Source organism: Miscanthus floridulus, chromosome 17 (assembly GCF_019320115.1).
Source record: "Miscanthus floridulus cultivar M001 chromosome 17, ASM1932011v1, whole genome shotgun sequence".
NCBI classification, from domain to species: Eukaryota; Viridiplantae; Streptophyta; class Magnoliopsida; order Poales; family Poaceae; genus Miscanthus; species Miscanthus floridulus.
In genome coordinates, this window is record NC_089596.1 from 40,337,848 (window position 1) to 40,355,141 (window position 17,294).

General features: G+C 46.0%; 1 protein-coding gene and 1 pseudogene across 1 annotated transcript; both read left to right on the forward strand.

Annotated features, from left to right (window-relative positions):
• Window positions 1-328: 328 nt before the first annotated feature.
• Window positions 329-2,975, forward strand: LOC136517185 (DNA (cytosine-5)-methyltransferase CMT2-like). The gene is made up of 6 exons (XM_066510713.1): window positions 329-611; window positions 907-965; window positions 1,030-1,096; window positions 2,085-2,414; window positions 2,490-2,558; window positions 2,752-2,975. The coding sequence occupies exons 1-6, from the start codon at window positions 492-494 to the stop codon at window positions 2,917-2,919; spliced, it is 813 nt and encodes a 270-aa protein (XP_066366810.1). The 5' UTR covers window positions 329-491; the 3' UTR covers window positions 2,920-2,975.
• Window positions 2,976-10,620: 7,645 nt separating this feature from the next.
• LOC136515567 (DNA (cytosine-5)-methyltransferase CMT2-like) lies at window positions 10,621-17,294 on the forward strand (annotated as a pseudogene).

Sequence of the window (17,294 nt, forward strand, 5' to 3'; positions counted from 1 at the left end):
CTTGTAGCGGTACTTATATGCTAACATCTTAGATGTGCTATGGCTTTTTATTGCTTAGTATAGTAAATTTTTTTTAATGATTTCCTTACCATTAGTAGAGATGGGCTATTGATGGCGATGAAGTTGCATGTGAAAGCTTCAGGCTAAATCATCCAGAAACTCAGGTACTGACCTTCGTGCTTTATGTAATTCCAGGGGTGGACCCAGCAGCAAACTGAGGGGGGGGGGGCTTCTTCCTTCCTCAACTCCTCTCTTCCTTCTTCTGCCCTCACCTCCTCCTTCCCTATCTTCCTCTTAGTTTAATTGGATCTGCTGCTGTGTTAAATGTCAGTTCTGGCTCACTTATGCACATCTACTCATTGCATAGGTCCGAAACGAAACCACAGACGATTTCCTTGAGTTGTTGAAGGAATGGGAAAAGCTATGCAAAACCTATGTGAAGCCCTGCAGTAAAGTAAAGTCTCATTCCAACATTCCAACACAATCCAGTAATGGAACTCCAGATTGTTCTACATTTTCTACTGAAGAATTCGAAGTATGGACTATGGAAGCTAGTTGATATTTGCTTCGGTGATCCAAATGGTGTCAGAAAGCGTGGCTTATACTTTAAGGTTTGTGATGGTTTGCTTGCTTTATAGTCTTGTAGTTAAGAGTACCAACTTAATTACTTGTCAGAATCATAACGTGGTAATGGGAATTTGCCCTTCTACTTTACAGGTTAATGATATAACTCAATGCTGTTAAATATGTAAACAATTTCCTTGTTATTTGATCCAATAATTAGTTTGGCTCTATTGCCTCAACTCTGGTGCAGGCTGTATGCTTACAAATTACATGTGCATATCATTGGTTTTCCATTGAACGTTGTATTGATCTGTACTGAAACAATTGTGATATCATGTGTAGGTCCGCTGGAAAGGTTATGGCCCTAATGATGACACATGGGAGCCAATGGAAGGGCTAAAGTAAGAATAAAAGGTTTTAAAACTTACCAATTTCACCATGATTTGAACAATTTGGCTTTTGCAGGAACTGCAAAGATGCAATTAGGGATTTTGTTATTGAAGGGCATAAGAAAAAGATCTTACCACTTCCTGTAAGTGTTATTCATGGTTGAGTTTAGTATGAATCTCAGCCAGTCAGCCTTGATGCTTTGAACAATATGCTAGCATGACTCAGAAGAGCATATGATGTTAACTTGTCAACTGAACTCTACATCCTCTCGAAGCTGAAAAAAAGGAAGGAAGGAAGAAAAGAAAAAAAAAGTCATAACAGACTCTAGATTTAAAATATACTCTAATCTCAATTTGTCATAAATAGATGTTAACAAATTAAAGCAGGACTAAGGTGAGCAATTTTGCAATAATGCAGAATTGTACTTTGTGACCATGCCCCACTCAGTGCTGTCATGGTTCTCTTAAAGGCTTGATGGAATATCTTGTTTTTCATTTATGTGGAACTTTTGGCATTTGACAGCTACTTGCATATCTTAATGTTTTGATAGCATTAGTAAATGGTCATTTACTCAAAATTATAGTTTAATTCTATTGATAACATTATGTGAATTTCTTTGACCAAAAATCATGATAAATAGTATATTTATGGTGACAAACTTGTATATGTGAACCAAAAAAAAATCATATGTGGGAAACTGGAAGTCGCCTCCACACATGTTGAAAGTAGATTAAAATAAATTAATAGTGAAGATGTAAGGCGAACTAATGGTAGCATGAATGCACATCTTTCTCCTTGCCAGCACCACCTGCATCACCTTCTCCCTGGTTGCCCCTACCGTATCCGACCATAGGACCTCTGCTGCCCGCATCGGTGCCACCACCCACTTCTGAGGCAACCATGCCTACAGATTATTTAGAGCCACAAGGGGGGAGGGGGGGGTCGGTTCAGTCATAAACCATAATATTCCTTGTGCTGGTGTTATCAAGCTGCCAACATGCTGCTTCCTGCATGGAAGTAATACTCCTTACAGTCTTTCTTGTTAATACTGGTTATTTAATGTAACCGTTGTGGTATTGTTGTGACTTGCTACAGTTACTCAGCACTTCTGATATCTTGTATGAATTCAGGGTGATGTGGATGTCATATGTGGTGGACCACCATGCCAAGGCATTAGTGGCTACAACCGCAATAGGGAATTTGATGCACCATTCAACTGTGAGAGAAATAAGCAGATCATTGTCTTCATGGATGTAATGCAATTTTTGAAGCCCAAATACATTTATATGGAAAATGTCCTTGATATACTGAAGTTTGCTGATGCAACACTTGCAAGATATGCTCTAAGTCGGCTAGTTGCTATGCATTATCAAGCAAAACTAGGGATCATGGCTGCTGGATGTTATGGCCTCCCACAATTCCGAATGCGTGTCTTTTTGGTGGGCTGTCATCCAAAGGAGGCAAGTAATAGTTCCCCTGTATTATGAAGTCACTTTCTTCTGTTTTCCCCATATTTCTATACCTCTACCCTGTAGAAATTACCCCCGTTTCCTCTGCCTACTCATGAGGCAATTGTGAAGAATGGTTGCCCCTTGGCTTTTGAGGTAAATATGACCTGCTTTACTTGATCGATCTAAGGATTGGCTTATTTCTTCTCTGGACATCCATTTCTATTGAAAATTCATTTCCTACTTGATCTGTTTATTGTAGTCTACTTCTTTATGCTAATCTTTTCCCCTAATACTGAGAATTAGTATGTTGGGTGAAGTAACAACACCATCATTATCTCTTTTGTAGCGTAATTTGGTTGGATGGTCCGACAGCATGCCAATGCAACTAGAAAAACCAATTGTTCTCGAAGATGCTCTATCTGATCTTCCAGAAGTAAGTAACAATCTTAAAGATTCCAGACCTATCTGTCCATGTTCTACCTTGCCTTGTCCACATCACCCAAAGGAAAAATAAATCAAGTGGGTAGGACTGGGGCCTGGGGCTACACTATGTTCCAGCATGAAATGGTAGTTTACTTGTGAGGGTACATTTGCTGACTTTGGGTTAGATATAAGCAATTTTCACTTAATTTAACAGTCCTTTAATTCAGAAGCTGTTCTGTAAATCTCTTGTATGTGGAGAATGGAGAAAAACGAGAAGAAATGCTATATGTGAAGGGACCTCAGACGGAATTCCAAAGATATATTCGGTCATTTAATTCTGGTGTGTTGAAGGGTAGGCCTGATGCAGTGGTGAGAGCTGTCTCACTGAGTCACCAGGTCGTGGGTTCGAAGCAGCCTCTCCGTAGATTTTACGGGGAAAAGGCTTGTCTCGGTTTATCCCTTCCCCAGACCCCACTTATGTGGGAGCCTCCGGCACTGGGTCTGCCCTTTTTAATTCTGGTGTGTTGATTGCTTACACTACGGGAGAACGCAGATTTGCCGAGTGCCGCCAGCTTTGCCGAGTGCCAAAAATCGGGCACTCGGCGAAGCCACTCTTTGCCGAGTGCCGGACCGGGTGGCACTCGGCAAAGTCTAGCACTCGGTAAAGAGTGGCTTTGCCGAGTGCCACAGAGTGCCTGGCACTCGGCAAAAGCCCTCTTTGCCGAGTGTTGCACTCGGCGAAGAGTGGCACTCGGCAAAAAATGGCACTTGACGGCCGAGCCGACCCACGCCGTCATATTTTTTTAAAAAAAATTCTTTGCCGAGTGCCGGCCCTGGCACTCGGCAAAGAGGGCCTTTGCCGAGTGCCAAGGCCCTGCACTCGGTAAAAATTCTTTGCCGAGTGCCGGACCGGGTGGCACTCGGTAAATTTTTTTTTTTTTGGTTTTTTTTGACCCATTTTTTTTGTGAGGCCTTCCCACATTATTTAAAACTCCATGTTCAAATTTGGGACAATTTTGACTTTTTTTGCTATATTTTGTTAGTTTTTTTTGTTTCGTTGAATTTTATGGAATATTTCAAATTTGAACTGCAGGTGCATGGAATAATCGAATTTGGTCGTTCAAAAAATGATATTCATGATATTTGGTGTATGTTGAGGCCATATCCAGGAACTCACATGAAATTTCGAGCATCTTGTTGACGTAACATGACGAGGTACCTGCGAGAAAAGTGTATTTAAATTATATAAAATCCGAACGAAGTCAGAAAATGACGAAACTTGTCGGGGCGTCGTGTTATCGCATGTAGAGTCTATGGTAAAAAAATTGAGAAGGTTCCGGGCGGCCCTAGCTGCTCGGCGCCCCACAGCGGCACGCCCGGCCGCGCCCCGCCTGCCTGGCGCCGGCCCAAGGCAGCGGCCCCGGCGAGCCCGCTGCGGCCCTGGAAGAAGGAGGAAGAAGGTAGCAGGAAGAGGAAGGAGGAAGAAGAACGAGGAAGAAAAAGGAAGAAGAATAAGAAGGAAGAAAAAGGAGGAGGAAGAAGGAGAAGAAGAAGGAAGAAGAAGAAGGAAGAAAAAGGAGGAGGAAGAAGGAGAAGAAAAAGGAAGAAGAAGGAGGAGGAGGAAGAAGAAGGAGGAGACGGGGAGAGGGGGAGGAAGCCAAGGTGGAGGGGACGAACATTCGTCCACGTTCGTCCATGTCATCCACGCCGTTCGTCCACGTCGTCCACACCGTTCGTCCACACCGTCATCCCCGCCCTCGCCGGAGGAGAAGGTAAAGCCGCAGGGTTGTCGGCCATTGCGCCGTTTATGTCGTTGACGGCCTTCGTGCCGGGTTTGTGGTTGTGTTGGCCATCATGCCCCAAATGTGGACGTCGGCCATCGTGCCGACGATTTTTCTTGCAGGTTTTGGAAACCTCCCTGTGTAGGGGAGGTTCTGCCAAAATTTTTAACTTTTAGTGATGTTTTTCTTCTTTTGCAGAGCAGGACCTGTCGGAGGGGACCCGGAGCACCTCGGCGACCCTGATCGTCTTCGTCGGCATTGCGGTCCTGCCTGCACAGCGCCGACTCGCCACTGCGCCACTAGCCTGTCTCCACCGCCACCCTAGGTATAATTGAGCTCTCTTCCTTACCGTTGTAGTACGTAGATCGGTGTAGCCTAGTTAGGCATGTCCCATCCGAAACAGATATGGTTGGAGGTATGCGGATCTCTGCATATCTATGACCGTATCTATTTTGGATTGTCCACATTTTTTGGACAGCCCGCGGATGCGTAGATGGGTTAGTTTCCATGTTCTGCTCGGATCCGAGACGGAGTTTCGGCACCACCTCACTGTTGTTCTCTAGATACACACTCTCCCTTCCAGGACGTGTATCGGGAGAACAGCGGGGAGGTGCTGCCGAAATTCTGTCTCGGATTGGAGTAGAGCATGGAAACTAACCTCATCTACGCATCTGCGGGTGGGATTAGGACCTATCCTCACCTATTAGACAGTAGGCATGCCGTGCAGATGCAACTGATGGTTATATTACTCCGTTATGTGTATATGCTAGAGGGTGGATAACCGTGAGTGGATGTACATGGGACGCCCAAGTTAGGCTCAAATCACCCGTGAATGGATGGATAAGACCAAGAAATTCTTGGACCATGCATTTAAGGCAGCTAAGGGAGCGAGAGACACGTTCTGTCCCTGCAACCAATGTGAAAACAAGACAAGAAAAACAAGGGAAGTCATGGTGCAGCATCTTTGCAAGTATGGATTTATGCCAAACTATACCCAGTGGGTGTCCCATGGTGAAGCCTATCGTCCTAGAGAGGAGGCCATGAGACGACGCTTGGAGGCATTTGACGGTGATGGTGGGGTACCAGGATGGTTAGGTGACTATGAGGATGCGACGTTTGCTGAAAGGCCTACAGAGGACGAGCAGGAGGATGAGGAGGAGGAGCCAGAGCCAAGCGCTAAGGCGTTCTTGGCCATGTTGGATTCGGCACAGAAGGTCCTACATGAGAAGACAACGGTTTCTCAACTGGATGTCATTGGCCGCCTACTGGGGTTGAAGTCCTAGCACAACATGACTCGAGCCTGCTTCGATGCTATGATGGCAATTATTGGGGGGCTGCTTCCGGAGCGTCATCATCTGCCGAGCAGCTTGTACGAGTCAACGAGACTCCTTCGGGCACTGAAGATGCCGTATGAGCAGATACATTGTTGTCTGAAGGAGTGTGTCCTATTTAGGGAAGAACACAAGGATGCAAAGTAATGTCCAAAGTGTAAATCCTCTAGGTATGTGGAGGTAGACAAAGGTGATGGAAAGAAGGAGCAGAATGAGGACATCCCCATGAAAGTCCTAAGACACCTTGCGATCATACCGAGGCTCCAACGGCTATTCATGTCCGAGGAGTCCGCAAAACAGATGACATGGCACAAGAATGACATTCGATACAATCCTAACAAGATGGTACATCCAGTAGATGATGAAGCATGGAAAAGCTTTAATGGCAACCATCGTGGCAAAGATGAAGAGGCCCGTAATGTACGTGTTGCGCTAGCAACGGATGGGTTCAATCCTTATGGAATGATGTCGGTCCCAAATACTTGTTGGCCCGTGTTCGCTATTCCCCTCAATCTCCCCCCTGGGGCCCTACTTCAACGGCAAAACATATTCTTGACATTGATAATTCCTGGGCACTCGGGAAACAAAATGGGTGTGTACATGTAGCCTGTTTATGATGAATTGATCAAGGCTTGGAATGAAGGCGTATGGACTTACGACCGAGCTACAAAGAAGAACTTCAGAATGTATGTTTGGTACCAGTACTCCATGCATGACTTCCTGGCATATGGGATATTCGCCGGCTAGTGTGTCCACGGGAAGTTTCCATGCCCAGTATGCAAGGCAGCTCTACAGTTCATTTGGTTGAAGAAGGGTGGGAAGTTCTTGTCGTTCGACAAGCATCGATAGTTCCTCCCTCTTGACCATGCATTCAGAGGAGACACCAAGAACATCACGAAAGGTGTCACGGTGACCGACCCTGCACCTCAGAAGATGACTAGTGCACAGGTTCATGCTCAGATAGATGCTCTCGTGCTCCCAACGTAGAAAGATAATCCAAAGAAGGGTAAAAGTAAGAAAGTTAATCCAAAGAAAGATAATCCAAACAAAGATCGCTTTGTGGGCTATGGTGTGGAACATATGTGGACTCATAAGTCGGGATTGGAGAGGCTTCCCTATTTTGATGACCTTCTCCTTCCACATAACATAGATATAATGCACACTGAGAAGAATGTCGCCGAAGCACTTTGGGCAACACTCATGGACATTTCTGACAAGACAAAGGACAACCCTAAGGCTAGAGTAGACATGGCAACACTATGCGATAGACCAAAGCTGCAGATGCTGCCTCCAAGAGACGGTAAACCATGGAAAAGGCCTAAGGCCGATTACGTCTTGGAAAAGAAGCACAGGATGGAAGTGATACAATGGATGCAGACGTTAAGTTTCCCTGATGGGTTTGCAGCGAATCTGAGGAGGGGAGCGAACCCAAATACTGGCCGAGTCTTAGGGATGAAGAGTTATGACTTCCACATATGGATTGAGTGGCTTCTTCCATCGATGGTTCGAGGCTATGTCCCTGAGAATGTCTGGAAGGTGCTGGCAGAGCTGAGCTTTTTCTTCCGCCAGCTTTGTGCCAAGGAGATATCTCTGAAAGTGGTTGAGGAGTTGGAAAAATAGCACTCGAGTTGCTTTGTAAGTTGGAGAAGATCTTTCCACCTGCCTTTTTCTTGTCGATGCAGCATTTGATTTTGCACCTCCCGAACGAGGTACGAATGGGGGGGCCCGTGCAGAACCGTTGGTGCTATCCAATCGAGAGATGTCTAAAGACCGTTCGCTAGAAATGTGGAAACAAAGGTAGGATTGAGGCTTCCATAGCAGAGGCATTCATTCATGAGGAGGTGTCAAACTTCACAACATTGTACTATAGTGAGAAGCTTCCTAGCGTGCATAACCCACCCCCTCGTTACAATAAGGACGAAAATGAATCGACCCTCAGCCTATTCAAAGGGCAACGCGGGAGATCAAGTGGAGCGGCCAAAAAGAGGGTGACCAATGAAGAGTGGCGCAAGATCATGCTCTACGTGTTGACTAACCTTGATGAAGTTGACAAGTATCAGGGGTAAGTTCTCAATGAACTTGTTACATACTCCGTAAATTTTCTGCATCCAACAACCTTGTTGCTTGTCGGTGCAGGGAATTTTTTGATCAATACTGGCATCTTTCAAGGCCACCTTCTGACCATGAACGAGAGACCCTTCTTCAACATGGTTCGCCTGATTTCATTACATGGTTCCAAAGAAACGTACCTTCTGACCAACTTAGGTCGTTTCAATTTTGGCGTTCCTAGTTGCCTAATTTCATTTCTCTCCTGCTTGAGCTTGCAGTGCCAAAGTGATTTGTCTATAAGTGTTGAATTACGACAAGTGGCTAGAGGCTTTGACTATAAGGTCTCGTCATTTAATGCTTATGACGTGAATGGATATCGCTTTCACACAATAAGCTACGAGAAGAGTCGGCCCAATCCAAGGACCACCAATACCGGAGTATTTACGCCCGGAGTAGTTACGACCGGCGAGGAGCAGGAGGACTATTATGGCACAGTTGAAGAAATATACGAGCTCGAATTCCATGGTGAAAAAGCAGCTAAGCCAGTCATATTCAAATGTCCTCCCCCAAACGATGATGATTACAACTTGAACCCACCCACGCATGACGGGGAGTTCTATCAACAAGACGAGGGGCTACCAGGGATGCTTGAGATAGACTTAACCGGAGAGATTGAAATGGAAGTAGACGAGGAATGGGTTGTTGACGAGGAAGCTACAGATGAGGTGCATGATCCAAGAGACTTGAAAATGCTTGACGGACTTGTACTTGACAATGATAGCGATGAGGATGAGGCTGTTGACGATTTGGAGGCTCTTGATAGTGATGACGATACCTATCATCCAGATAATCCCGATCATGAAGAATATTAGAAATACATGTAATACTATGTTATTTTGTAATTACATTTTCTTTATTTTGCATCCCTTGCTAAGTACTTCTCGTTTATCTGTACTAATACTAGTTTATTCTTTTTAATTGCAGGTGATGGGGCCCACTAGGAGGTGTCAGTGGACTTAATCGAGGCCGAGGGACACGCCACCGGCTGAGGACACGGAGGCGGAGACGTCAGAGAGGTAGAGGAGGTCGAGGGGCAGGCCCAGGCAGGAGCCATCGACTGACCACGACCTTGGCTCCTCGCGCACTTCTAGGGACGACGACGTCCCTCTGCCCACGGTGGGTGAGGATGCGGGTCCACAGATGTACGACGACGCCGTTCCACACGTGTCTGAGGAGGGGGTTCCACACACGTCCGAGGAGGGGGGAGGGGGTTCGACTTCCTCTTCAGCCTCGAAACCCTACTTGCAAGGTCCCAGCCAGCTCCCAAAGCCACCGATTGCACCCGAACGCTGCCCACTGATTGCACCTGAGGGGGATAAGTAAGTAACTTCATATGTTCTTCATTTGATATGTTGAAAAATCATAATAAGAGCTAATGTCAATGGGATCACTTGTGCAGGAACTGGATGCTTGTGGAGGAGGGGGTCCTGGCTCGCAATGTCAATGGGATCCTAGGACTTCTATGCAGGGAACACTTCCCTGGCCTAGTGTGGATGTCAGAGGATGAGGACCCAGAGGTACCCTCGTTCGACCACTATGCCCTCGTCGCCACCGATGCTCCGCACAGAAACTTGGCGGATCGGGTGATTTCGGAGTTGTGGGTAAGCCTCAATTCATTGCATTCATTGGACATTCTTCAAATAAAATAATGGATAACTCATGTCTTTATGCAGGACTTCTTTAGATGCCAGCCAGGCCAGGAGGCAAGGGCGTATCAGGTGGCTTACGCTTCCTGTAAAAGGCGTGTCTCGGACTTGTATTATGAGGCCCGCCTCCAGGCGCACGTTGACTACAACGCCACCTACCGTAAGAGAAGAATCAACAAAACACAGGCGAGGAGACAGATAGAGATTCTGACAAGGGAGCAGTACCTATAGGTAAATAGAAAACATCTCCTGATGATTTATTTTGAGATTAACTATGCCTAATTTTATCTTCTGATGGCTTGTAGGCGATTCCAAGCTGGTGCGCCACCCACCCCGATTGCTGGGCTGCTATAGTGGACAAATGGCTAGACGTGGACTGGCAGAAGGAGCACCAGGAGAAAAGCGACCAGTGAGCGCTGATGCCAGGTGCCCCTCACCATCAGGGCAGCGCCAGCCTCAGCAAGTATGCAAAGACATATGTAAGTCTACACCATTTGTCTAATCTAGCCGTGCTCAATTCTACATGATTTCTAACCACATGTTGTTGTCTTTCTCGCAGTCGGTGGCGCACGGTGGCTAGCCAATTGGCCAACTCACGGCGTATGCTCTGGCCCACATGGGCCCGGCAAGGTCCAACATCGAGTACAACCCGGATGCGAGCCTAGAGGCATACACCTACTCCAACGTCCACACCCGCCTCACTTCTTACACGGAGGCGGCAAGGTCAGTCCACGAGCCGGCCTACGATCCGAGGACCGAGGAGCGCCTTGATCCTGAGATCGTGATGCGGGTGGGGGAAGGCAAGAAGCATGGGCAGTTCTGGCTTGGCGACGGGGTCCTCAACATGGGCTCTACTCCTCCTCTGAACCGCCTCTAAGCAGCGAGCATGAGCTCTAGCATGCCCATAAGCCAACAGCCGACAACGATGGCGGTACTCCAGGTAAGTATTCTAGTTTCATTCGTCGTTCTTTGACTTTTACGTTCCTTAGCTCTGCAATATTGAAACATTGGGGTCAAATGTTGTAGGCCGAGCTGCAGCAACTTCGGGCCTAGCAGGAGGCCCAGGAAGCTGAGCGGGCGGCTGAGCGGGCCGAGCGTCAGAGGCTACAAACTATTGAGGCCCATCAGGAAGGTTTGCTCTGGTTCGTGCAACAACTTGGGGAGCAACAAGGTTGGCAGATCCCACTACACCTGCTTGCACCACAGCCACCACCACAGTCTACTCCGGTGAGTATGTTTTACTTTCTGTGCTCATGCTTAGTGTCAAACCTAGAGATGGCCTTCGTGCTAGATTTGTTGATGTGTGGGCCTTCGTGCCGGGTTAGTTGATGTGTCGGCCTTCGTGCCGTAAATGTGGTTGTCGGCCTTCTGAAAGGTCCTTGTTTGGTTTTGGTAATTGAATGACAACCTAGGTGGACTAATTGTGTTTATGTGAGATACACAGGTAATTAGTCCACAGGTACATGTGTGTGAGCAACATATGCCATGAAGGTGAAAATGGCTTGGAGATGTTGCAAAGCTCACACATGCGATGATGAAGGAGCTTATTGCACATGAGACATGGCATTGAGTCATGTGATCAAGGTGGAGAAGATCAAGACAAGACTTGGCTTGATGGACCGGTTGCAAGCATGAAGGGCAAGTCAGAGGCTTTGGAGCAATGGACCGCTTGGCGGTGAAGCTTGAGCAAGACTTGGCGCCGATGGATGAAGGCAACGGTGAAAAGCAAGTGAAGTCAAGATCGATGAACCAATATGATCACGTGATGATATGAAGTGGATCATATCATTGTTGATCGTGTAGGTGCATGTGTTGCATCGACATTGGAGGAGATGGAATGGAATGCACAAGGCAAAGGTATAACCTAGGGCATTTCATTTCACCGGTCATAGGTGTGTAGAGAAGTTTATGACCGGATTTAGGATAGATGGCCGTACTATCAAGAGGGGTAAACTTGTTTGCATATCGGTCATCTAGTGCCACTCGAGTGATCTAACTTTGCATCGTCGCTAGGATCGAGTGGCGTGGCAAGTTGAGTGGCTAACACCCTTGAAAATATTTTGTGAAAATATGCTAACACATGTGTACAAGGTGATACACTTGGTGGTTGGCACATTTGAGCAAGGGTGAAGAAGATAGAGTTGAAAACGAGTTAGTCGCGCTGGTCACAGAGCTACCGGACGCGTCCGGTATGGTGACCGGACACGTCCGGTATTCGGCGACGTACTCAGCGACCGAACGCGTCCGGTCGCCACACCGGACGCGTCCGGTGTGAATCAGAAAAGGCAATGTTCGGTAGAGCAGTCGATCGGACACTGGCAGTGTCCGGTCCGGTGTGACTGGAAACGTCCGGTCGTCCGTGGGTGCTTACTGTACTCGACAGTCGCGTCCGGTCGGCCCTGGGGGCTTACTGGACTCGACCGGACGCAGTGGTTGAGCGTCCGGTCGTTTCACGTTGAGCATCCGGTCGTCTTGTCAAAGAGCCGTTGGAGGCAATGGTAGGACACGTGGCGGTCAGACAGCTACCGGACACGTTTGGTATAGCGACCGGACGTGTCCGGTATTCGCGATCGGTGCGTCCGGTGCAGCGTCTGGTGCTGCATTCGGTTGACCCAAAAAAACGCCCAGTGAAGGGTTAACGGCTCTATTTGTTCGTGGGGTTATAAGTATAAGCCGTGGTCGGCCTTTGGCCGATAGCTTGCAAGCTGAGCACCTCGGGGGACTTTGTGTCCATGCTTGAGAGTGCTTAGGAGCCCTCTATCTCACACATACTTGATAGTGATCATCCGATTGTGTGAGTGAGTGATTCTAGTGCGATTGCATCATGAGGTTGCATCGAGTGGCACTAGGTGATCGAGTTGCAAGCCGGTGGTGCTTGTTACTCTTGGAGGTCGCCACCTCCTAGACGGCTTGGTGGTGGTCTCCGTCGAAGCCCGCAAGAAGCTTGTGCGGCGCTCCGGAGAAGAGCTTGTGAGGGGCATTATGCTTGCCCCGCGGGAGTCGCGAAGAGCAACTTTAGTAAAGCGTGCCATTGAGCTACCCTCACTTCCGGGGTAGGTTCTTGCGGCGCCCGACGTGCGGGCTTGGCGGGTGATGCCAATTAGCCACCGATCCACCAAGTGAGCGGTCGACACAACGGGGACTAGCGTGTTGGCAAACACGTGAACCTCGGGAGAAAAATCATCGTGTCAACCTTGTTCTTCCCGTTGGTTTGCATCCCCGTTACACAAGCTTGCGATTACTTTCATATACATTGAGCTTGTGTTGTTGCTTTTGTAATTAGTTAGCTTGTGTAGCTTGCTAGTTACCTTCTTGCTTGTGTAGCATAGAAGTAGCTCCCTTTGCATGGCTAATTTGGTTTGTGTAACCTTGATAGTCACATTGCTTAGTTTGTATAGCTAAGTAATTGCGCTCTCTAATTTGGCATTGGTTGCCTTGTTATTGAGCATTGCTAGTGAGCTTAGTTGGCTTTGTGCTTTTACTTACTAGCATGTCTAGGAGCTCCCTTGTTGCTTAAAGTACTAGCGGCATATGTTTATGTGACCTTGCTCCTAGAATTGGTTAGGTGAGCTCTAGCTAGCCTGGCACCTTTATTGCTTGATTAGTATCTTTGGAAGGTGCTAGAGAACATAGATAGAGGGGTGTAGTCTTGGCTAGACCGATCGTCTTAATTCCGCACTTGATTCAGTTAGCCGACGCGATTAATTTTAGAAAAGACTATTCACCCTCCCTCTAGTCCGCCATCTCGACCCTTCACCTTTGTGCCGACGTTTTTCTTGCAGGTTTTGGAAACGTCCCCGTGTAGGGGAGGTGCTACCGAAATTTTCAACTTTTCTTTAAACTCCTTACATTTTTATCTTGTCACTCAAGTGCAATATCTTCTTTTTTGTGCAGCGGACATCGAGGGCGGCGTCGAACCAGGTCGGAGGGTCGCCGGCATCGCAAGTCGGGCCATCCGCACCCGGACCATCGCCGGGATCGCACGCTGGGGCGCAGTCGCCGTGAGCCGCTTGCGGAGTAGTTTCTATGTATCGAACTTGTGAACTTGTGGACTATGAACTTGTGGTTTATAATAAGTTGTGGATTTCGGACAAATTTGGTCGTTTGTAATATATAAATGTGGTTTGTAATTTTATTGCTGTTGAATTGTGGTTTCTATTATATATATATGCATTGTTGTTTAAATGGAAAACCAAAAACAAAAAAAAAATTAGAGGTGGCTTTGCCGAGTGCAATGACCATTGCACTCGGCAAAGAAAATTTAAAAAAAAATAAAAAAAAACACGCTTTCCGAGTGCAATGGTCATTGCACTCGGCAAAGAAAATTTAAAAAATAAAAATAAAAAACACCCTTTGCCGAGTGCCGGTGCTGTGGCACTCGGCAAAGAGGTTTAAAAAAAATAGATTTCTTTGCCGAGTGCCGGAGCTGTGGCACTCGGCAAAGAGTTTTTTTTAAAAAAAAAATTAGACGGCGTCGGGCGTCGGCCGACGGCGTCAAATCTTTGCCGAGTGCCCGCACGGCACTCGGCAAAGCCTTTGCCAAATGCCCGAAATTTGGCACTCGACAAAGCAGCCTTTACCGGAAGGGGATTCGACGGAGGCTCTTTGCCGAGTGTTGCACTCGGCAAAGGCTTTGCTGAGTGCAAAGCTGCCTTTGCCGAGTGCAACAGGCACTCGGCAAAGAGCCCACCTCCAGTAGTGTTACATTGGTGTGGAAAGGACTTGGATTTTCTTTTTATTCGATGTCATTGAATAATAGGTTCTGATGGCTAGAAATATTTATTTTGTACACTAGAGTAATATTAAGATGACGGTTTCCATTTTTGAGGGACGATAAATTAGCTTGTATGCTTTTCTAATGGTATTTTGCATTTACTAAAATTGTTTTGAAGATAACCTATTTACTATAAATGGTAGGAATTTGTTTAATAAAATAAGTATAAATTCATAAATATAGTTGAAAAAGAAACCGGAAACAACATGCACGAGATATGCCCTCGGTTCTAAGTACTTGTTACTGTGACCATATATCAGGGAAATCAAATTTTTGCCAAAAGTGTTACCAAAATTTTCTTTGTTAATATGTCAATTTGGGTTTTTACAAAAAAAATCCTTGGGATTGATAAAGTACTAAGAGGAGAAACTTTAGTCAAAAGTGTCAAAATTTTGGAAAAAGAAAGATATAATGACTCCTTTTTTTGTGTGACCACTGCTATTTTCAACTTCAGTGACCATGTTTGTCGGCATTACTTCATGATACCTATGGTGCAAAACTGACACATGAAATCGTGTTTCTTCCATGCCCAGAAGTGCTTGGATGAGCTCATGTCACAAAAGTGTCTAAATCAAAATTGTATGACCATCGACCAAGGGCACTGGATGATGATAACTACTTAAGAGTACTGCAGATTCCCAAGAAAAAGGTTGTCTAACATGCTTGTATGAACATAATTCAACTCTGGGTTAGAGAAATCTCTACAATCTCATCAGTCTTTTTTCAGGGAGCTAATTTTAGAGACCTTCCAGGAGTCATAGTAGGTCCTGACAACATAGCTAGATTATATCCAACTAAGGAGAGAATACTATTGCCATCTGGTAATCCTCTGGTAAGATGCTTGTGACAAAACACCTCTGAGATGCACTGTACTTTTCTTTACATGTAAGTTTTGATAAATTTCCCTTGTACATTAGGTGATTGATTGTGTCCTAGCCTACGAGAATGGTAAATCGTTAAGGTTAGTTTCATGGATTTCGATTTATATTATATATTTATTTATATGCCTGTTTCCACATTCATATTTTAGTGGTTCCCTTGTAATATGTTGCAGACCATATATGGTCGACTCTGGTGGGACGAGGTAGTGGGAACTGTGCTGACATGTCCAAATGCTCGCATGCAGGTGAGCTGTAACTCTGACATCCCCCTTCCCCCCTCTCCCCCTTCTCCCCTCTTTCATTTTGCTTATGATTTCAAAATATAACTCTTGCACAAGACAGACTGCTAACTATTCATGAAAGTGCTCGTTTGCAAGGTTTTCTTGACAGCTTCAGGTTTTTTGGAACAGTCAAACACAGGTATTTTTGGTTGGGCTTTGCTGTGGTACTCTCAAATGAATGTGAGCCATTTTCCATTTATTTACTTAGATCTGGTGGTTAGGATCTATTACTTCATAGGAGGTAATATGTGAAATATATATTTATTTAATTTTTAATTTTGTAAAATAGGATAAATAAGAAAAGTTATAGATTTTTTTTTGCTAGATCTAATTGATATGGTAAATCTTTTAATTTTGTAACTTTGGACATGACATAATTTGATTAGCATAAACTGTCATGACAGATATATACATGAAATAATTTGATTAGCATCTAACTTTTTGTTCCCACCGCCATGACAGCTTAGTACCTAAAATAATTTGATTAGCATGTAACTTTTTGTTCCCGCCTTAATTTGATTTAGCATGTAACATGTAACTTTCCATTCCCGCTGTACATGACTGCTTCCTATACCGTGCACGGCAGCTGCTGTCCATGTTGCGCTATGCGCCACGCACGAACGGAAAAAGAGACCCCCCCCCCCCCTGTTTTTGTTTTCTGTGATTATGGGATTTTGGAAGATTTTCTTTTCATTTCTTAGGTTTTTTAATTAATTAATTTATAAAATCTAATAAATCGATGGCTCAAATTGCTTTGACTTATTACATAGGTAACTGGAATACTGTAGCATTGGCCATTTTGTTTTCTTTCAGCTGTTCAGTTAGTAGATTAAGTTATAATGTGATGAACCTGGTTGCAGATACCGCCAGATTGGAAATGCAGTGGCTGTACCTGTCGGTCGTGCACTTGGGTAGTTGGGTATGCCCTGCCCATGGCCTATCTGAACAAGACACTACAGGAAAACGCCTCTTTGCCGACTGCTTGCCCCGGTCGGCAAAGGCATAAACCCAGTCGGCAAAGGCTTTGCCTACCGCAAAGCCACGTGGCAGTCGGCAAAGAGCAGTCGGCAAAGCCTGGGTCGGCAAAGGCGGATTTGCCGACTGCCACGTGGCACATAGTCGGCAAATCCTTTGCCAACTGCCACGCCAGCAGTCGGCATAGCCACGTGGCGCCGTCAGCCCTGACGGCAGGCTTTGCCGACTGCTGGTTCCTCGGCAGTCGGCAAAGAATTTTTTTTTCGAAAATTGTTTGCCGACTAGCCGCCAGCTCGGCAGTCGGCAAAGAAAGAAAATATTTTTTTTTAAATGTTCTTTGCCGACTGCTTTCGGAGTTGCAGTCGGCAAAGATTTGACCTCTTTGCCGACTGCCTCCCATTGCAGTCGGCAAAGACACTATGCACACAGACTGTAATTCTTTGTCAACTGCCTGGCAGTCGGCAAATCCTGCTTTGCCGACTGCAGGAAATTCCAGTTGGCAAAGGGACCTCTTTGCCGAGTGTCGAAAAAAAACAGTTGGCAAAGAAAATTGCAGTCGGCAAAGAGCCAGTTTCCTGTAGTGACTGGAGATGACCTTCTCATGGTGCTTCCACCCAAGTTTGCATTGTCTCATGATGTACAAGGTCTTTCTAGTGTGAACGGTCTTCATGGCAGGCCCATCGGTTGA